Raw genomic sequence first — 22,137 nt, 5'->3', positions numbered from 1 at the left:
CCTAGCTCTTTCAGTCTTTTCTCATAGAGTTGCTCTGTTCCCTGCATCATCTTAGTGGCCTTGCTCTTTGTAGTACCTCCTTTAAGCTATGACAGGGAATTGGCTGTGACTGGAGGAGCTGGAGTGTTTGTTGGGTAATTCAGCACTGGCTGTTGCTGAAGATCCTTTATGAGTTCTGTAAATTAGAGCAAAGAAGACTCCCCACATCGAAATGTGTTTGATGTCTGCAAGGTTAATCCACACAACACCTTATTAATGCATGGGAAGCCAGCACAGAGGCTGAAACTCAGGCCTCCTCACTTCTGAGGTTGACAATGATTGATATTTTCAGCACTGGTACCCTCAGGCACTGTGCCTATAATGTTAGCCTGAAGATTCAGCAGGTTGGAGGAGGGGGGAATCTTTCTGTTAGGTGCAATACCTTTTTTTTTCTTTAAATGCTTGCATCCTTTGTGTGACCCCATAAGAGACTGTATGAAGACAGTGGTGGCCCAGTTGAAGAGATCTGGTGCTTTTCTGTAAACTGCAGGATCTCCTGTTTGTAACCTTGGCCAGTAACCCTACACGAACCCCTATTGGCTTTGACCAAGATGGGAGTTTTAATGAGACCGTGAGGTCAGTGACAACACAAATGTCTATTGCTCATACAGCACGCTCTAATTCCTATCAGTTTATTTCAGATGGATCTATGCATCCTCTTCTCTCACTGGGAACTTCTGACAACGTTTTGTTGCTATATTATTTAAGATTTTATGAAATATCACCATATGAGCAGATGATGTTTGCCATTTGACTGTTTTGGTGGTTAGTCTTTTGTGGACTGCTGTAAGAGAACACAATAATAATTACTGACCTAGCTCAGTTTTTGAGGAAGTGAGTGGTCACTAGCAGCTTGGATTTGCTGGCCTGCTCAGCCCTCTCTTGTATTTTATCTCAAATAGATTGCATAAAATTTCTGAATCTTAAATTATCTTGTCTGTATGCCTGATTTACAAGTCCTTCAGAAACGTCTAGTTCCATTGTTTTTTATTTATTTTTCTTGGTGTTTGATTGCCTGGCTAAGCTGTGTGGGTCTCTCTCTGCTCTCTGACAGACTTCAACAGTGGTATAAAGATGATTTATTGCCCCTGTGGATGAATATCGGTATTCATACAAAGGATGTCGGTGAAAATCCACTTGATAGTAATGATGAGGAAGAACATTACCATGTGAAGTTGAATAGATCATCTTCTGTAAATCTGGATAATAGCAAGACTTGTGGCATCTACTTAATTGAGGACTTGGTCCTGCAAGCTTTTGTAAGTGTGTAAATCCATTTATGTAGCGTTATTGTCTTCTAGAGAACAGCTGGAGTTTATTAGATTAGTCCAAAGACTGTAACAAGAGATAGTTAAATCTCATCTATTTTTAATGTGTTTGTATTCTCAGACTGTAGTCATACATATTTTGTATTTCCTAGGAAGAGTTAGGATATCCCAGAGGTTAATATCTGTTAACTCGGAATTTATGAGCTCTGAGCACAGAATCTAGGGCTGCTGCCACCTGCTTGTGCTATCAGGTATCCCAGCTCTAAGAAAAGCAAGATCTTGGTAGAGACAGTAATTTCAGCTCTTATACTGACTTACAAGAATAGCACCTTCAATGCTGAGGAATAATCAAGAATTGCCATGACTCTTCACCTTCATGGTTTAGTAGTTTGACTGACCTTTGACAGAGTGCATGTAGCTCATTGCGCGGTTAGGGTGTAAAACTTGTTATAAAGAAGAAGCTTTGGGTTTCCTATCAGAAGTAACTTTTAGAAAGACTGTTTGGCCTCATCCACAAGCTAAAGCAAAATTATGAGGACGTTGTAGTAAAAATGATTTTTAAAAACACTTTGGTGGACAAGGTCGAATTTATTTATTTATTTATTTATTTATTGAGGAAAAAAAATAAATTTATAATATGATAAAGATAATGGTAACAAACTTTGATAGTCATGTATAGTTACGCTTATTTGATACACTGAAAAACTTCCAGCTGTGATTTCTCAGTAAGACACTGAGCAGAAGAATGATGCTCACTCCTGCGCAACCAATGCTGAGAGTCCAGATGTCTCTTTGGGGGATAGTCTTTTGTTTTATCATACATATGCGTATTATCAGAATTCACATCTCAGTTGATTCAATGCCAGTGAAAAATAACATACATCTGAATCGTAATGTAAACCTGGATACAATGAATAACGAGAGGAGATTCCGAAGGGAGAAAATGGGAACAGGAAGTTTAAGCTTCAGCTTTTCTATATATAGAAAACACCTCAAGGGTAACTGTATACTGTTTTGTATAAATACATTTAAAATGTCTTTGGTAGGCACATATTTTCAATGTGCTGTAATGATCGGAAACACATGTCGACTCTGAAAAATTATGTGAACTATGCAGAGCCCTTGCCCATGCACATAAGTAAAAGCTATTCACAGGGTACGTGTGTGTAAATATCTAGCTGGAGTAGCAGCCACATGAGAACTCCTTCAGAATAATCCCCAAGTCAGAAAGCCACATATTACAGATCTGAAATTTACCGCACTGGTGTGTCTAGATAAATAAAACCAACTGGAAAGATAGGAGGGAGGAAAAACACATTTTAAAAGGCTATTAGATTAGAGAAGAAGAAAAATGCTAAGCCATTTTCTTGGCTCTAATCAGAAGGCAGGAAGATTATTACACGCAGGAGCTTAGACTTAGCTAAATGTCTTCCTGTTCTGAGTCTTGATTTTTATTTACATGTTGCACACAGTCAAGGCTTTAAGCATTCCCCTTCACATAATCATTATTTTGATAGAGGCCAAGAGGGGGCATGGTTGGATTTGTTTATTCCCCTTCCAGGAACAACGCTATCATCTAACTCCCTCTTTATCTTTGCCAGGTCTTTGGGAGGGGATGATGTCACCTTTTGTACCAAATTTGGTATCTACCATGATGAGGCCTTGATCCTGGCTGAGAGTGCTAGCTGTTTGATGAATGCTGAATTGGGAAGCAGCCATAGGAAACTCGAATTTCTAATGCACTCTGCAACACTTGAGCTAGAGCAAATAAACTGATACTTACAAAGCCACCCAGACATTTACTGCTTGTCACTAGCTCTTATACAGTCATTGGTACGTCAGTTCTCTTCCAGTCCTCCCATCCTTGTTTATCCACCACTCTGTTTATCTGTCATGCTTGTAACTTGGACTGAGCTGCTCTGGGTTTGGAAGAAGTTGATTGGTTCTAATATCAAGGATTTCGTGACTCTGGAAGAAAAGCAAATATAACACAATCCTTTACTCTGAGGAGTTTGAAAGGGAATGCCACTAAGTTTGAGGAGAGAAAACACAGCATCATCTGTGTCTGTCTGGGGTTGCCTTTTCCTTCTGTCTCTCTGAAGAGAATAGCCAAGCAGAGGTATAATTGCCTGTACCGTGGAGCATCCCCAGGCAGTAGAGGCAGACTGGCTCTTGCCTCATCTCTCTGCTGAGTCTGGGAGCTCTGCATCACTGCTGACAAACACAGAGCAAGGACTGCTACTCTTCCTCACATAGGCTTCCTGTGGCTTCATCCGCATCCCCTGCTTCATCGACTTGGAGGATGTAAGGGAAGAGGAGAAGGAAAAGCAGTAGGTGAGTTGGGGAAACTCCCGTATTATCTAACAATGTCTGAAATTACTAAATGGGTTGTTGTGGAGGGGGAAAAATGCAAATGTTTTCTTGAGACAGCGTGTTGTGAAAGTAGAATTTGAACATGCTATGCCACCCAGCTTCTCTGGAAAAGGGAACATAAGTTCATTCTGTAAAGGCTTGGAAGCTGTAGACTTGTGGGAAACTCTTCTGTTGAAGAAGACAAATCAGTACATTTGGGAAGTTTACATGTGTCCTTGGGCTCTGCTGTTAGGGGCTGTAAGTGGACACTGCATAAAACCCTAAGGAAAATCGCTGTCAAGAATGTGTTTGCATTAAGACTATTATGTAGCAGCTCCTGGCAACTGAAGCACTGGTGCCACCTGGACCAAAAGGACTTCTTCGAGAAGATGCGTCACACTGAGAACTTACTTCTGTGTAATTGCAACTGTGACACTGTGATCTTTACTAACTTAAAATCATGAGACTTTGGTCTGCAATTAGTAGTCTTTGTATCTTTGTAATGTCGAAATGGTCGAAAGGTTAACTGCTGATACTGAGGTGGATTGACCTCTATTAATAACACATGCTTGCTTTTCTTGGTGCGTGGAGACTGTAGTCACAACAGCTGGGGGGCCCAAGTTCCTCATATTATTTAGTGGATTTACTTTTGTTCTTCACAGTGTTTCCGTATGTGGGAGGGAACCTCTGTTACTTTCACTGGGTGATAAAGGGAACTGAAATGGAGGTCAGCTGAGTGTGCTCAGAATTGCAAAGCAAGTTCAGGAATGGAAGCTCCTGAACTGTAAAAAATGCTCTCCTCCCTATGGGCTATCTTCTCTGCTGACAATCTCTAAACTGTTCAGAGACTGATTTTCATTCAGTTGTACATGGTGGGACATCTACCAGTTATTTGGTTAATGAAGTTACCTTTGTTTGATTTGGTTCTTATGCTTGCAGAAAATTCATCAAAATTGTATTTAATGAAGAATACTAAAAACATAAGTCTGCAGTTATTACTGAGAAAAACATCTGGTTGGATATTTCTCTGTCCAAAATGACTTCTAATTTTCTTTCAAGGTTTTTAGTCACCACTTTGATCTGTTAGAGTGATTCAATTTTCTTTTTACAGTAAAAGAAACGGTCAAGGTCTTAATCTTATTTCTGTTTAATTCTTGGATTGTAACGCCTTACTGAAGAAGAGGAAGTAAATGGTTTAATCTGTGGTACAGACAAGCTGTGTAAAAAGAGGTGCAAGATTAATTGTTTGCAATGTTTCCTCTGCCTTCCTCCATTGCATGTGGTCTCTCTGAAGGAAAGGTAAATTTACAGTTGTCTTCTGCTGCTATAGAAGGCTGAGCAGACTGCTGCAGGTGAAGGCTCTGCTAGATTGTAATGTTGCGACAAGCCTATCTTCTTCTACAGATTTTGGTATGGTCTTTGACTTGTTTGTGGCACTTCTTTCAAAAAATCTTTCTACTTATTTCTGAAAAGATGTTTTGTTGTATATTGCATTTGTTTTTCCGTGTATGTAGTAAGTCAAGATTGGTAAAGGACATCTAAATAACTAGGCTGACTACTGTTAATGGGGCTTTTTACAAAACTGAATGATGTTCCAGCCTGACTATCTTCTACTTTGCTTTGATTGCATGGAGTTTATGGATGTGTGCACAGAAGCTAGATGTCTCATTAGGCCTTACTGTCCTTACCTATGCCCAGAGTATCAAAGGTTCAAGGGAACCTCCCACTGAAACCTGAGCTCTCCACAGTGTGGGCACTGCACACCAGCATACGTCCCTGTTGTCCCTTTTTGTCCCTTTTTGTCGCTCTGCCAGCTGTTATGTCCTGAGAGTGGCTTCTTTAAAATGGCACTTAATCCAGCCAAGACACAGTGGCTAGAACAGGATGTGTGCCATCAATGTATATCTTCCATAGTGCAGAAAGGAGCTTGTAGTTAAACGCTGTATAGTTGGAGGAGACTAGGTTATGCTGGTTCAAATTTTTATGTGGGCTCAGACTAGAAAGAAATCTTGAACTGCTGCAATTGTGTATTTCTGGTAGACAGCCTAAAGGAAGGGGCAGAAAGATTTTTGTTAGAACACCACTGAACAAGTATATGTTTAATATGTGCGTGCATGCAAAATATTTATTAAACAAGTAACTCTGAATAGTAGGAGAGGATAGCAGCTGTTGTGCATATAGCTGGGTCATGACAGTTCTTCCCAGATGAGTAGAGCCCAGACCCTCACCTGTTGCAGTGAGCCATGCTCCAAGCCTTGACCCAAGATCATGTCAGTGTTGTTCTTGTTTTTATTATTATTATTATTCATTAATCTTCTAGTTTGGGATTTCTGAGACAGCAAACAGCGCTTAATCAATATTTTCCTTCTGAGGACTGTAGGGAAGGGAAAGGAGATCACCAGGCCTTAAGAAACAATGTTAAATGAACACCTGTAGTAAATTTTTCTAGAAGAGAATTTTTTTGTGTGTGTGAGAAATTGGAGGAACTGTCTTAAACTGAAAAGATACAGAAAAGATCTTTTAAAACAAAGTAAAAGAGGTTGATAGATCACTTGGTCTTGGCAGCATTCATTCGAGGTCCTAAAGCAAGTAAGAAAAATCTCTTCACTGAATTAGTTACGAGGTTATTAATTATATATTTTAGTTACACCAAGAGAATAGACAGTGGCAAATTAATAACCAGCTGTATTCATGTATTCACACTCATCATGGAAAAGTAATCCTAACTTTGTTTTTCTGGGGTGAAGACGACATTCTTCACAAACCCAGAATTCCTTGGGTTTGTGAACAAACCTAAAAAGAAGGTGCATCCAGTAAAGGAGTATGTGGTGCTGTAGGTGGGTTATATCAGATCAAAAACGTGAATAGTGAATATTATTACTACTATTATGGTAGTGAATATACATAATGAATGGTGCTATGTTCAGGTGGAGGCTGGTGATGAGTAGTGTCTCCCAGGGGTCTGTGTTGGGACCAGCGCTCTTCAGCATCTTCATCCAATGATGGGCTCAAGTGCATTCTCAGCAAGTTTGCCAATGATGTGAAGCTTAGTTGGCATGTTAGAAGGAAGGGATGTCATCCAGAAGAACTAGGACAAACTCAAAAGGTGGGCTCGTGTGAAATTAGTGAGATTCAACATAGCAAAGTACAAGGTATTACACTTAGGTCAGAGTAATCCCAGGTGAATATACAGCCTGGGAGAACTCAAGAGAAGCCCTGTGGAGAAGGATATAGGGGTCCTCATGGGTAAAAAAACAAACATGAGCAGCAGCATGCTCTTGCAGTTCAGAAAGCCAGTGGTATCCTGGACTCCATCAGAAGAGGGGTGGCCAGCAGAGATAGGGAGGTGATTGTCTCTCTCTATTCTGCCTTTGTGAGGCCCCATCTGGAGTACTGCATCCAGATCTGGGGCCCCCAGTACAGGAAAGATGTAAAGCTATTGGAGAGGGTCCAGTGAAAGGCCATGAAGATGATCAGGGGACTGGAGCACCTCCCCTCCCCTACAAAGACAGGCTGAGGGAGCTGGGCTTGTTTGGCCTGGAGAAAAGAAGCCTGCAGGGTGACCTCATTTCAGCCTTCCAACATTATAAACAAGGAGAGGAATCAACTTTTTACAAGGATAGACAGTGACAGGACAAGGGGGAATAGTTTTAAGCTCAAGGAGCAAAGGTTTAGACTGGATCACAGAATCACAGAATCGTAGGGGTTGGAAGGGACCTCCAGAGATCATCGAGTCCAACCCCCCTGCCAAAGCAGGATCCCTACACCAGGTCACACAGGTAGGCGTCCAGGCGGGTCTTGAATATCTCCAGAGAAGGAGACTCCACCACCTCCCTGGGCAGCCTGTTCCAGTGCTCCGTCACCCTCACCGTAAAGAAGTTCTTGCGCACATTGGTGCGGAACTTCCTATGCTCCAGCTTCTGGCCATTTCCCCTTGTCCTGTCTCCGCGCACTGCTGAAAAGAGTCTGGCCTCGCCACTTTGCCCCCCACACCTTAGATATTTATAGACCTGGATCAGGTCCCCTCTCAGTCTTCTCTTCTCAAGGCTAAACAGACCCAGATCACTTAGCCTTTCCTCATAGGGGAGATGCTCCAGGCCCTTCACCATCTTTGTGGCTCTCCGCTGGACTCTTTCCAAGAGATCCCCGTCTTTTTTGTACTGGGGAGCCCAGAACTGGACACAGTACTCCAGATGAGGCCTTACCAGGGCAGAGTAGAGGGGGAGGATCACCTCCCTCGACCTGCTGGCCACGCTCCTTTTAATGCACCCCAGAATGCCACTGGCCTTTTTGGCCACAAGGGCACACTGCTGGCTCATGGCCAACCTGTCGTCCACCAGGACACCCAGGTCCCTCTCTGCAGAGCTCCTCTCCAGCAGGTCATCCCCCAACCTGTACCGGTGCATGCAATTATTCCTCCCTAGGTGCAAGACTCTACACTTGCTTTTGTTAAACCTCATCTGGTTCCTTACTGCCCAGCTCTCCAGCTTGTCCAGGTCTCGCTGAATGGCAGCACAGCCTTCAGGCGTGTCAGCCAATCCTCCCAACTTCGTATCATCAGCAAACTTGCTGAGGGTGGCCACTACCCCCTCATCAAGGTCATTGATGAAGATGTTGAACAGGACCGGTCCCAGCACCGACCCCTGGGGAACACCGCTGGTTACAGGTCTCCAACCAGACTCTGCACCGCCAATGACAACCCTCTGTGCTCTGCCAGTCAGCCAGTTCTCAACCCACCTCACTGTCCACTCATCTATCCCGCACTTCCTCAGCTTCGTTATAAGGATGTTGTGGGAGACAGTGTCAAATGCCTTGCTGAAATCAAGGTAGACTACATCCACTGCTTTCCCCCATCCACCCAGCCAGTGACAACATCATAGAAGGCTACCAGGTTGGTCAAGCACGACCTCCCCCTGGTGAACCCGTGCTGACTACTCCTGATAACCTCCTTTTCTTCCAGTTGTCTGGAGATGGCATCCAGCACAATCTGTTCCATCACCTTTCCAGGGACAGAGGTGAGGCTGACTGTAAACTGTGTAATTACCTGGATGTAAGGGAGAAGTTCACAGAAAGAGTGGTGAGGTGCTGGAACAGGCTGCCCGGAGAGGGTGTGGATTCTCTGTCCCTGGAGGTGTTCAAAACTAGGTTGAATGGGTCCCTGGGCAATCTGGTCTAGTACCAGATCTGGAGGTTGGTGGCCCTGCCTGAACAGGAGGGTTGGAACTTGATCCTTGAGGTCCCTTTAACCCAAGCCATTCTATGATTCCAAGAGGAGTGCATATAGGAAGCATATCTTCTGATTATCTACACTTGCCTTGCCATGGTTTACACAATAGACCAGCCTGACATTACACAAAAAATGTTAGTATCCAGAAGTGTTGATCAGTTGATGAGACTATGGCTACTACTCACTTGTAGTACTTGTCAGATCCTCAGCTTTCATTTTGCTCTACAGATTCACTGGCCTATTGCACTACTTGCTGATGTACACATAAATACAAGTGGACGTGGATTTCCGGACATCATCTGGCAGAGATATTACAAAAAGTCTTGTGGTGTTTAAGCAGCCACAAGATAAGAGAAGTGTCTTTTGTGGGTTAACAACTAATTAAAATATGGGAAGCAAAGATCAGAAACAAGGTACAGAAAACTGGAGCTAGAGTTTTAGTGCACTGGGACTACTCAGTTTCAAAAACAGGACTGAGTTGTAATGTAATCATAGAATCACAAGGTTGGAAACAAGCTACTAAACCAGATCTCACAGCTCCTCATCCAGACAAATAATAAAGGACTCTCAGTTATGGCAGGCACAGAGATGGTTACCTGGCTTTGAATGCTCACTTTTCCTCATACAAAAATTAAAATGTGCTACCTAATTAAAAAAGAAAACCAAACTCAACAAAAACAGCATGTTTAAATATAAATACTTTTTCACATACCACAAAATTAAATATGGGGACTTGGTATGGGTTTTCTTTTGCTGAAAGTAAAAATCTTTCTATAAAGCAAGTAGCATAATTTAATGGAAAGAGGGGCAATTAGGAATTGTTGCACCAGGCAAAGCTCTGCTGAATTTTCTTCAGGATGTCCCCAGACTATGGAAGGCCAAATATGCTCATGCAAGTCCTTGCTTCATATTTTACTTTGTTCTCTACTTTGGCTCCTGCTCTTGGCTATTGTCAAAGAGTGGATTTGGGATTACTTTGACTCTCATCCAATTCAGAAATTAGACTAAAAATCTGTTTTTATTTCCTTTTCAAACCTGTCATATAAGTAATTTAGGAAGGAAGGAAAAAAAAAATCTAAAACTCAAACCCATAGGATCTATTTTCTTCATTGTCAAAATACAGGTACTTCACCTTCTTCATCCCTTTGGGGCATTCAGATTATCCGTGCTTCTTTTTACATGGCAACCAAGCTTCTGTAAAAGAAAGTGCTGGGAATGAAATCTGTACATCTATCTTCTTCTTAGTCAGCATAAACTAACATGGGATTTGCGGTGTTCAAGAAAATTTATTTTAATTGTGGAGCTCTTTCTGATGCTGTAAAGACTTTCAGAAGGGCCTCTGCCTTCCTATTCTGCTTGTAATCTCCCCTGCAGAGCCTTGCTGTAGCATCCGGCTGTACCATGTGCATCGCTCATGGTGTCTCTTTTGTTCCTATTCTCTCTTTTCTGATCAGACAAAAAACTTAACAGGAACTACCAATACTGAAATGTGTGAGATGATCTGGAAGTGTTTGCCGAAGTGCTGTTATGCCCAAAGCCTTGCGTCCTGAGGTGTTTGGGTCTAAGCAGTTGTTTCTAGTGGCAGAACAGCTCTGTAGGAGTGATGGTGGGATGGAGGAGTTTTAAGCCCTGCTTGAAATGTCGGGGACAGTGCGTAGGAACAGCACTGAGTCATGATGGCTGCGCGGGTGGACAGCAGTGGATAGGCTCTTTTGTCTTCTCTTCGAATTTGCTTTCAGATGAGCTTGCCAAATGAATTGTCCATTCTGGTATAAAAGGAAAATAAATTTCTGCTGGTTGTGATGAACTTGAAAATTAGTGGCTTGTCAATAATACAAGTCTCCTTAATCAAGGAAGATTTGGAGGGCTTTCTTGAGATTCAGCTAAGCAGTTGCTCCCCAGTCACTATGCAAAAGCCAGTGAGATATCCTCAGTGTGCCTGAATGGGAAGCTTTCTGTGCTTTTGCATATACTTGCTATATTTAGCAGTGTGGAAGTGCTGGTAGAGTTATAACACAAGTTCTTGGTTTTTTTCCTTACTTGTTCAGTTTAACCACCAAGGTACAATCTTGTCCTAACTTTTCACTTTCTTCATAGAATTGGCTCAACACTGAGCTGTGTTCTTCAAGTTGTTTGGAGATCTGCAGACGTAGTACCACAGTGAAGTGCCATATTGAGGTGCTTGTTAAACTAGAGAAAAATTACTTGGAAAAAAATACATATTTTTTACCAAGATTTCTTGAATCTTAGTGCTTAAATACTAGTATAAGAAGCCTATGTAAAATAGAGAGGGAAACTTTAATCACTAGACCACAGTGACTCAAACATTTATGATGATGTATCACAAAATGCTTTAATTCTCTTGTCTCACCTTAGTATGACTGGTTGCTGATGATAAAAAGCTCAGATAGGGCGAGAGTGTGGAGGAATGTTAAAAGTTGTAGCTAGATAGAAAGAATGACTAGGGAGCAACATTCACCCTTCTCATGCTGATAGATAGGTTGGTGTGCTGGGAATGAGTGCTGTGGTGTAAAAGAGAGAAAGAGGAAGTAGAAAATGCAACTGCTCTGCAACCTCAGCACAAAATGCCGGTGAGAAGCAAGCACGCAACTGAGGTCGGAGCACTTCCTGGTAAACATGTTGGCATTGCCACATGACACAAATTGCCTGAGGGTCTGAGGGTTCAGCAGCTGGTTGCTCTCCCTGTAACAACTCACACAAAAAGTGTGTTGGGAAGGAATTTGATTCAGTTGATCTAAATGGTAGAGATGGCGTGTTTACACCTAGGGACAGTAGCATTTCTAAAAGTCATTACTTGAGAAATAAGTGTGCAAGCAAAAATATGGCAATAGGTCAGCCTCTTCTTGCTGCTATTTCATAAAAGGACTTTTTTCAAATTAAAATCTTGAAGGCAATCAATACATTCTACATTTCATAAAACTGTTTAAGGACAGTATTTTACTTTTAAATGCAGCAGACCCCAGTGGATGACGGAATTCAGTGCACTCTGGGTGAGTTACCTCCAAGTTGCTTATTATTTATTGATACATTTTTGGCAAACTGTTAAATGTGATGATAAAGATAAATAGTTGCACTGGCTTTTTATCTATTTATTGATTTTACGCTTGGGATGAAACATCCTTATTTTGTGTTCTTTGCAAGTATATAGGTGTGCTAGTCTTAGGAATTTCAGAGTACAACTTTATAGAGTGTATTCTACTGGTTAATTTTTCCCCTTCAAGAAAAGCATTACATTCAACAAATCCCATCTTATCCCCAAGATTTTTTTATATGAAAATTTGTATAAAGATCCTTGTTCCTTTTTCTTTCTGTGCAGCAGCAATATTAATACAACTGGAACTGCAGAAGACTTTTTATCAAAGATGAAAGGAAAGTGGTGGCATAAAGTTGTTCAAGAAATGACTTTTAAGTAAATAGTAGGATTTAGAATTCTATACATATGCTAAACTCCTTGATTAGTATAGTGCTGCAATAAAACCACTGTATAATGTTTAAATTTGGCAATCATCTGTTTTCAAGTCACTTTAAGCAATTCTCTGGTCACTTTTCTGGAAACTGTTTAGTTTCTCTTTTCCAATAACGGCGTCATTGAAAAGACAGCTAATATACTGCCCTTCTGTGAAACGTTTATTTTGAGGAACTCCAAAATAGAGGTATCAGTGAATTTTCTTCACATTCGTCTAATGTAGGTGATTACTGTATGCCTCCTTTAAAAGCATGGAGGTAGAACTGTGGATGTGTCAGTTCAGAATCAAGAGGTGAGTCAGTGCTAGAGCGGGGTGGGAGCCTCTCTGCACTTGTTCCACACCCCCCCCCCCCCACCCTCTAACCAGAGGCCAGTCCATCAGCATTTTATTCTCAAAGTTAGAGGTAAATACACAGCTGATTTCCCTGTAATTCTGCAAAATCATACTCCCACAAGGTTGATGTGGTCCTGGAGAGAGAGGAATACAAAGCTGGAGTGATATGCGTATGACATCTCACTATTCTCTCAACACCAGAGTGCTCAAGGTCTTCGTAGTTCCCTCAGCTTCAAATTCACCTACTTATAAAAAAGTTAAAACAGGAAAAACCTTCACAGAGGTTTACTTCTTAAGAGGAAAGCATTTTGGTAGTGGGAGTTGGTAGCTTTCTGTCATAGATGTTAAGTGTCAGAAACAACTGTTTTGCAGGTAACAGTCGGGTATGGCAAGTATGAATCATACTACTTGACAGAGATGCAACTCTTCCCACTTGTGGTCTTAAGCCTGAGACAGACATCACACAACTGATATATACATATACATTTTAATAAGTGATGTATAATCTGCTTTCTGTGACTTTCTGGTACCTTTTTGTACCTTCATCGGATACTTGGCTGAATAGGCAAAGGAAGGCTAAAATGATACCTTATTTTCCCACCTGTGAAGAAACAGAGATTAACAGAGTAATTTTAATTAAAAAGGCACAGTATCTAATGAGATTCTATTGCAAATCTGTGACTTGGATCACCTTTTTTTTTTTTTCTTTCTGATTCCTGTGCTGCTCCTCCCAAAGAGAAAAATAAAAGTGCCACGTCTCGAATGCTCAACCCACAGACGTTTCCCCTACGTAGTATCCTTATGAAACAAATACGAAATCTGCTGTAGGAACACGATAGAGAAGTAGATTAATCTGTGAGCTGTCCTCATGTTCCTGGCACATACAGCTCTGGTTGTGCTTCTTCAATCGTTTGTTTCTTTGCAAGGAGCTTGTCAGATTAATGAGTATTGGGAATTCCTACATAATGCCCCTGTCAAGTTTTTGTGTGTTCTTGTAGTCATATTAGCATGAGACTCCCTGTGGGTCCCAGGATTCCAGAAATCTCATTTCTGCCCCAGTCTCCCCCATTCACTCTCTCAGACAGGAGCCTAGTGATTTCTTCAACAAACTTATGCACAATTTTCAGCATCACTTTTTAACTCCTTACATCACTCACCCTATTGAACTTTTTCTTCCTGTGATGTGCATCATCACTCAGAAGTTAGTGACAGTCTCTTACTCTTCATCTCTACTGTGTCTGTGAGAAGCTAATAATAATAACAATAAAATTATCCTGTGCTACGTATATGTCAACCTAATGTTCCTGGAAGTAACTTTACTTGCTGCTCTCTGTGCACAGTTATTCACTATTTGCTCTGTTTCACAGAATAATAATTTCAACTTTGCACAGACTTTCACACTCAATTTACTGGAGTAGTGATTTCCAAACAATGTGCCAAAAATCCCCTTCCTTCAGTCTGTCTTTTTTGTCACCTTTAACTGTTTGTTTCCCCTGCCTCCCTTGCTTTTAATTTTATATGACTAGGAAAGAGATGTATTTCCCAGTCTAAATAATAGTTTTAAATATTTACATTAAAGCTCTTATCAGTTATTTCACATTACAAAGCTGTTTATATTTAAGTTCATTTTAATTTGAGACCTTTTTTCTGTCAATTCTTGATCACTCTCTTCATTGATATTTAGTCTCACAATATTTTTTCCATTATATATTGGTGATTATTTTACACTATTCTTCTACACAGGGCTGTGTCACTGATTTACACAAAAGCATTCCTACACTTATTATATTATTCACCAATCCCTGCCCCATTTGTCTGAATTTTTTGTTCTGCTTTTTCACTACAGCTGTACCTTAAGAAGAAGCTGGCTTTGATCATGTTCTACTCCTTCTCTTTTAAGTTAATGTTTTCAGCAACAGAGCCATTAAGTTAATCAGTTGAGTATTTTCCACTTCAAATGTTATTAATGGAAATTTAACAACAAAAATTCATACACTTAACTTTGTCTAACTGCTCATCTTCAGATAATACACTGGAGAGAAATTTTTACAGACATCATCTTAGCTGTTTTGTGTTAGAGAAGGTGGAAAATGAGTGGTAAACAGGAAAAAAAGAGAGACAGAAATGTAAGTTTAGTATTGTATTCTGAAGGATTAACTAGTACTTCCCGAAGCTGATGCAAAATACAATATGCACGAAACACAAATACCAGTCACAAAAGTATAATGCACATGGTTACATGGTTGACAGCTAAAAAGTAGATTTAAAGCAAAATGATTTACTTGTGCTTTGTAAAGGGGATTAAAAAAAGAGACAGAATGCTTGCAGCCTTGGTGGAAGCGCTCCTCAGATTTGTGTGTTTGAGGGTGATTGGTTCATTGGCTGGGTACTGTTGAAAATATGGTAATTCTCTCCTGGATATAGTGGCACAAGTTGGATAGCCAATGAACTCATTGCTCTTGTATATTCTCCTCCAACAAAAAATTCATCTCAGTGGCAAAATATCTTTGTCTGGGTGCTCTGATATACAGAAAACAGTGCATGTTTCTCAGTGTGAACCAGGTGTTCCAGTTACTCCCTATAGACTGATGTGACTCACCTGTTTTCTATGTACTTATGCTTCTGCCAAGACTACTAGAAAGCCTTATAATTATGACATCAGGCATATGTGGCATTAGCAAGGCCCAAATTAAATTTCTTCGGGGTGTCCTACAGGTGGCACTATAATTTCATTGTGTTGAATAGTAAAGCAGTCACCTCTGGGTGGTTCCTACATCTCCCTGTGGACTCTGGAATTTGCGTGCCACGGCAGAGAGAGATCTGAGGAAATCCTGAGTATCCCTAGACAGCACAACTCTGTGCTGCTTTGAAGAAACATGTCTGTAATATTTCAGAGTACAAAGGAAAGTTCACTTCAAAGCATGAGACAATCTACCTTATTTCTAACAATGTTCGTCACTTTGAAGAAGATTTAACAGTGCACATTCAGTCTATTCTAGTCTAATTCAATATGTGAAATAGGTAAAGAACGGTGTAAAGAGCATAATTAAAATTTAGTTTTTTATGCCACTGTTAATTGTTGATTTGTTCTATGAGTCTATATACGCATGACTGAAACTACTGAATGCATAGGCCAGAAAAATACCCAAAGCCACAGGTCCTGATTATTTTCTTTGTCTCCTAGGACTAATTAAAATGTAACTTACTGAAGCACCTGCCCCCTATTTTTTTGGTAGGGCTGTTCATTTTGATTTCTCAGTGCATCAGGTACTCAAAAAGGAAAAATGGGAAATAAAAATAGTTGGTGCAAAACTGTTAGAAGCATGTGCTCCTCTGCAGGCCTTGCTGTCAGCCCCATCCCTATTTGGATGTTGTTTCCTGGGACACACCTTGTAGGTGACCCAGAAAAAAAGAACCGGTTGTGCTTCATGCCCATCCTTCCTTTTGTCCCAAGGGCTTCCCTCAGCATGTCTGGGCTTGGGCTGCCCTGCGCCTTCAGCACCTCTGGGTGCAGGGTTCTTCTCTGAAGGACCCCTGAGAGAGCGAGGCTGAAGGGGCACCTGAAGAATGGGTCAGCAACTGAGACTGTGCTGAGACTTGCACAGAGGGATTTCTTACAGAGAACCTATCCCATGCTCTCCTGTCTCCCATAATGCACTCAGAGCCTTTTTTCAGATGTATTTGATTCTAAGTTTTTAACCAATTTCTATTTGTGAAACAAAATGTTTAAAACTAGTTATCTGAAAATATTTCTTATTTTTCCATTCCATGCTCAATTTTATTTCTACCTCGCTTGGTTCCAGTGTTAATTGCTCTGATAGGCATGGCTTTTAGCACTTACTTTGATGCCTGGCTTGTGGTTTGCATAGTCATGACTTGTAAAAGACACACCAGTTTCCTCTTGGGCAACTTCAGCTTTGCAGCCAATTCCTGTAAGAGTTTCCTCTCTGCTTCGTGAGGGATGGGAGTTGACGGGACAAGTGTGGCTCTTCGTCAGAATTCCCTGTTGGTAAGGCAGTGGCTTCTTTCTTTCCTTTTAAGTGACGGACGTAGTTGTCTGCCTAGTGACATGTATTTTCTTTTTTTCTTTCTTTCTTCTTAAAGCAAAAAGACTAGTTTTCATCATTGAGAAGTAACATTTGCTTGTGCAGTAAGGGAAGTTCACACTGGCACGTAATTGCTGTTCTTTATAAATGGCTGTGTAAAAGGCCTTATACTTCCCCTTTTCCTCTGCTGTAGTTTAAAAAAGCAAATAGGTGACCTAAAAATAATGAATTCATCAGGAATAGTGAAGCTTGTTTGTGGAGTGAGGATAAGTGTCAGGATGTGTATGAACAATTTCTACTTTGAACAAGTTCAATCCAGTTATGTTTCAACGAGATCCAGCAAAGGTCAGGGTTACAGCGTACTCATCATTTCATCAGGCAAATCAGATCTTTGTGAGGAGAAGCAATCAATATGGAAACAGCAGTCGCTTTATTGATATAAGGTTCTTAAAATTGTACAAATCTAGTATAATTTGTAGAGTATGTACTGTGCAGTACAGGGGTAGAATGTAATATTTTGTGTTGACAGTGCTGGGTAGATTGACTTCTGTTTTCAATATGAAAAGATCTTGGAATACATTAATTTTAATCTTTTTGTCATAGACGTGAATAGATGCAGTAAAGATGCAGAGAAAGTACTATGTGAATAGATTCACTCTCACTACGAAAAATAGGACATCTGGAATTACTATCTTCTGTCCCTTGCCCTGAAACACAAAACCCAAAATACTGACTATATCTCTTGACTCCAGTTTTCCTGCACAGAATGCTCCTCTGGTGGAAGCTGAGATTAACACTTTGTTTAATCTTTTCCTTACCTGTTGGCTTTCAGTAAGTCCTTTTTAGGGTGTAGGGTTAAAACTTTTTTTTTTTTTTTTTTTTTTTTTTTTTTACTGAGGTCAGTTATATTAATTGCAGTCCTCAGAAGGCTCATTGTCTCTGCTCAGGAGCTGCAATTTAATTCAATAAGATTTCCTTGTCTGCTAGTTACACCATTTTTTTCATGATTTGCAACAACTCATAAATGGGAGAGGAATTGTTCTGGTATCTTCTCATCAAACGTTCTTTCTGTACCTTCCCCTGTGGTGACTTTTTTACAGTTTCTAGAGGCAAAACGCCTCTTTCTGGTAAGGAAACTGTGCCCCCCTCTAGGTGCTGACTCTGGTGACATGGGTGCACACCCTTTGAGCAGGGCACAGTCCTGTGTTGTGCCTCAAGTCAGAGGTTTTGAAGCTCTCTGCTTTCAGAGGCTTCACCATTTTGACTTCTCCCGGCTTTCTGTCTCACTGCCACCTAAGAGAGAGCAGTTTATTCCTCAGAGCAGGAGGAGTGGGTACTCACAGTGCTGCAGCATTTGTTTTTCGTTTACAAATTATCCTGATTTAATAGCACGGGAAGGTGAAATAGCATATTAAAGTGTATACTGTCTGTAAACGTGTTCTCCAGGACTGCACCTGCATGGGATCCTGGAAGAAATAGGGTGACAGAAAACTCTGTTTTGTTCTGTAAATGGCAAGAGCCAGTTATACGAGGCTTCTAATGTTCTTGTGAGCTTCTTGTGCAAGCTGCCTGTTGCTTGTTCTCATGCTTACTGGGAGATCTGATTTCTTCTGAGGCTGTCCAGTGGTCAGAAAGCAAAATTTGCTTCTCAGTTCTGAGCATGTTTCCCCAAGTGGATGCAGCAGCAGGGTACCGCATGACCAGCAAGGCAGTCACTCCTACATCTGTGTGTTTGCTGCAAAGTCTGCGGGGAAGGCATTGAGCTGGCATGGGTTAGAAAGCTTCAGTGATGGTTAAATTGCTCTGGTCTATTTTGTCCTTGTTAATTCCAGGTGGCAAAGTGATCCCACTTGACCCTCTTGCCCATCCCTTCTGCATGCCTGTATGTACCCTAGAAAAAAAATAATCATGACTCAATTGTGAGTGAATGGGATGAAGATACATTTGGAAAAAGGCGCAGTGGTAACGCACAAAGAAACTGTACAGAAGTATTGTACACTCCCTCTAATAAATGGTATAGACATGGAACATGCTGCAAATCAGCTTGCCATGGTGAGGTTTGAGCAGATTCTCAGTTGCTGTTGGCTCTGGACATAGAAGCAGTAATGTAGAGTGTTTTGCAGAGGGTTGTGCTGCTAAATGACAGGTTGAATAGTTTCATCATTTTGTGCAAAGAAATGTCTTCAAAGGATCACTCAGCCATCTGCTAAGGTACCTCGGACTATTTATGGCTAATGTAGCTAGTACTATTTATGGGCCTGGACAAAGGGTCTTGCCTGCTGCATCACTTAATGCTAATGAAATAATGATGCGTGTGGTTACACAATCACTGAGCGGGGAGATGGGCACTGAGGTAATACACTTATATTACCCCTTTCTGCATCTCAGTTTCTCTCTCGGTTGAAGCAGAGCCATGTTTCTGTATTTTAAGGATTTTTCTGAAAAGCAGTGCATGCAGTTAAAGGCATAGCTCATTTAGCTGTCATTCTCAAAGCGTCTATATGTGTTTGTGCCTTAGTGACATTCATTTCTAAAAATATTTCTCTTCTGCAGCCTCCTCTACTCTCTAATTGTTCCCTTCTCTTTCCTATTATCAAGTTTCAGTCTGAATGCCCTCCAGCATCTGCTTCTTTTGCTTTTGCTGTGGGGCATCTCTGGATATGTCCCATGAATAGACTGAATTCCTCTGATAGGAGCATGTCTGTCCTCCTTGAGCTTCATCCCATGCCTCTGGCATAGCCAATACTTCAATTGTCCCCATGTTCTTGTCTTTTTCATCTCTAAACAGGTCTTGCTGATTGCTTCCAAGAAGAAAAAATCAATGAAATGCCATAGTTTTGTCCCACCTACTAGCACTTCTTCTTCACCTGCTTCACCTGCAGATATGGCTTCCTCATCTTGGGGGATGAGGATTCCTTTTCCCTAGAACCTCCTTTAATCTTTCTGAATTTTCTCAACTAGTATATTATTATTTCTTTAATTAAGTGCAATCAATCAACAAAAAACTCTGCTTTCTCCCACCATTTAATCCTGGAACTTATATTTGACTCTTTTTCTGAGAATCTCTACTTAAAATCTTAATTTCTGTGACTCTGACTGTCAGTGGTTCTCCATCTGTTTTTTGAGACAAACTAATAATCTTTCAGGAGATGCTGGTATATCCCAAAATATTGTGTTTAGTTTGCTAAAGAATCCTGTCCTCTGATCCATTTCTTCTCTGCCCTTTGAGTGATTTTGTTCACAAACATCAGCTTGGATTCTCCATTCATACAGAGAAGGTCTACTCCTATAACATAGAAGCTATCTTTTTTTCTGGCAGAGTTTAGCCTGTCTCTCCGATATGCTGTGGCTCAGCGTTTAGCTGGACTGAGCATGACCAACTGCTAAATCATCCCCTCTCACTTCTGATGGTGAAATTATGTTCCAAGCGCCTTCTTCAGTTCTCTATCTTTGTTTCCAAGCTATGGTTAGTTTTGCACATTCTTTCAACTATTTTCACTCTCCATGCACACAAATAAACTGTCATCTAAGTTGTCATTATTTCATGTTCTGCTTACTGAAATCTCCGATTCTCTGATCTTGACAAAAACAGTTTCACCTCCTCATATAAACTTAGAAACTCACTGCAGTGGTATAATTTTCTTCTCTGCTTCTTTGTTGAAGTCTCCCAGCCTATCTACACTTCTGGACAGTGTCTTACATAAACTGAGCTTTAACTCTCATTTTGAATTCCCTCTTTCCCCTCTTACAGTGCTTTCATATGCTCCTAAAACTATTCCATTATTATTTCTCTAAGCTCCATGCTAAGGCACTAACATGAAACTTGACACTATCTGAAACCTAACACATGATTCTGGTGACTATGGTTTCATTGCTATCTCGGAATTCTGGCTTTTGTCTATAACCTTTTCTTGTAACATGTCTTAAACTGGTAGCTATTGGGAGCAGAATTCCCTTCTCTTTTCTTCTGTGCTCTTACAGTACCTCACACACAGTCTATTATAATGGAAATAAATAAGTTGCAAACCTCATTACTAACTCTTCACCAAAAAACTACTTGAATAATATTTTGGGTGGTAAAACTGTGAATAATTTTACATAGTTCTCTTCTCTGGTACATTGTGTAGCTGCTTTGTTATCCTCATTTCTTCTTGCAGGTCTCAAGAGAACTCATGCTCTTATTCTTCAGTGCATCGAAGTCTATGCGTTTCCTCTAGGAATAGCTTTTTGGTAAAATCGCTATCAAAGTACTGCATGAGCTGAGTCATATTAATTGTGCTTATTTTCTCTTAATCTAAAGCAAATGCTGCTGCTAGGTAATTTAGTTTAGCTTAAATCTCTACCGTAGTTAATATGTCTTAGCAGACAGATACTAATTTGCCTGTGTGTCTGAGCTTTCTGTATCTCCCTAGTACAATCAAATTATTTGTGTGCATCTCGTAAAGCTCAAGGAGAGCAAAGATGATGTCAAATAGTCAGATTTTCTCAGAAAGCAACATTGTGGGAATGTTTGTGGTAAGGAGGAAGCTGCATTTCCAGAATTTGTTGTTGAATATCTTTTCAGTTAAGAGCAAATGGGAAATTGGGAAGGAGGTAAAGGGGGTGGAGTGGAGAAGCAGAAAGTATTATTATTATGTACTGGCAATTTAGTGCACTGGAGGGGTTCTTTTCAGGTGTGATTTTTGTCTCGTGTCTCTACATGGAGTCTTGTGGATCGTGCCCAGGTATACAATCAGCACACTTAAAGCACTTTCTCTCCTGCTGAGACTAAGATTGAAGCTGTTCTCTTAAGTGCCACATAGCATACTCAATTGCAGGGGGATGCAAGGCTCTGTCTGTATTCTGAAAATGTTGTCTGTGTGTGGAATAAACCGAGTTGCCAGCAAAGATGCATTATGGAGATACAGTTCTAGAAGAGTGGATGACAGCAATTGAACTCTGGTCTTAGGTTTCTGCAACAACAGCTGAGAGACCTTGTTATTCTGTCAGCTAATTCCTGAGTCCATAGGGTTTTCTCCAGTTCCCCTACATTGAAGATTTCTGACAAGATCAACTTTCAGATGATGTTTGCATGATAGCCTGCTCACCTCCTGATGGAAACATTTGCAGTGCTTTAGAGATAGCTACTCAGCACACCAAATTATTTTCCTCCTGTTTTCATCCATTACATCACTTTATAAAATATTCCATTGCATTACGTTTGGGCCCTTTATGGCTGCCTGCAGATGTATGAGAATACTAGTACCTTTCTTCCACTGTTTCTCATGCATTCTCTTACTTTCAGTGAACTCATGCAGTATGAACATACTGGTTGCATGTGCAACACTTTAGGAAATGTGCCAAAACCTTGACTGACATCCAGTTTATAGAGCTATTACAACTAC

The 22,137-nt window shown here is 40.7% G+C and overlaps 1 protein-coding gene across 7 annotated transcripts in view; it reads left to right on the top strand.

Annotated features, from left to right (window-relative positions):
- Positions 1–11,287: 11,287 nt before the first annotated feature.
- IPCEF1 (interaction protein for cytohesin exchange factors 1) overlaps positions 11,288–22,137 on the top strand; it is a 62,302-nt gene continuing 51,452 nt past the window's right edge. For 3 of the 7 annotated variants that reach the window (XM_090135620.1, XM_090135627.1, XM_090135621.1), the window contains exon 1: positions 11,290–11,897. In XM_090135620.1, the coding sequence (XP_089991746.1) occupies positions 11,874–11,897 (24 nt within the window). In that variant the 5' untranslated portion in view covers positions 11,290–11,873. Of the gene's footprint in view, positions 11,898–14,337; positions 16,717–22,137 lie in introns of those variants that run through there. The other 4 variants (XM_031611790.2, XM_090135623.1, XM_031611785.2 and 1 more) reach the window with 4 other exon arrangements.

The sequence above is a fragment of the Phasianus colchicus genome, chromosome 2 (assembly GCF_987193195.1).
Source record: "Phasianus colchicus chromosome 2, bPhaCol1.hap1.1, whole genome shotgun sequence".
Lineage (NCBI taxonomy): Eukaryota > Metazoa > Chordata > Aves > Galliformes > Phasianidae > Phasianus > Phasianus colchicus.
Note: the sequence above shows the minus strand (reverse complement) of the source record. Positions and strands in the feature narration are given on the sequence as shown.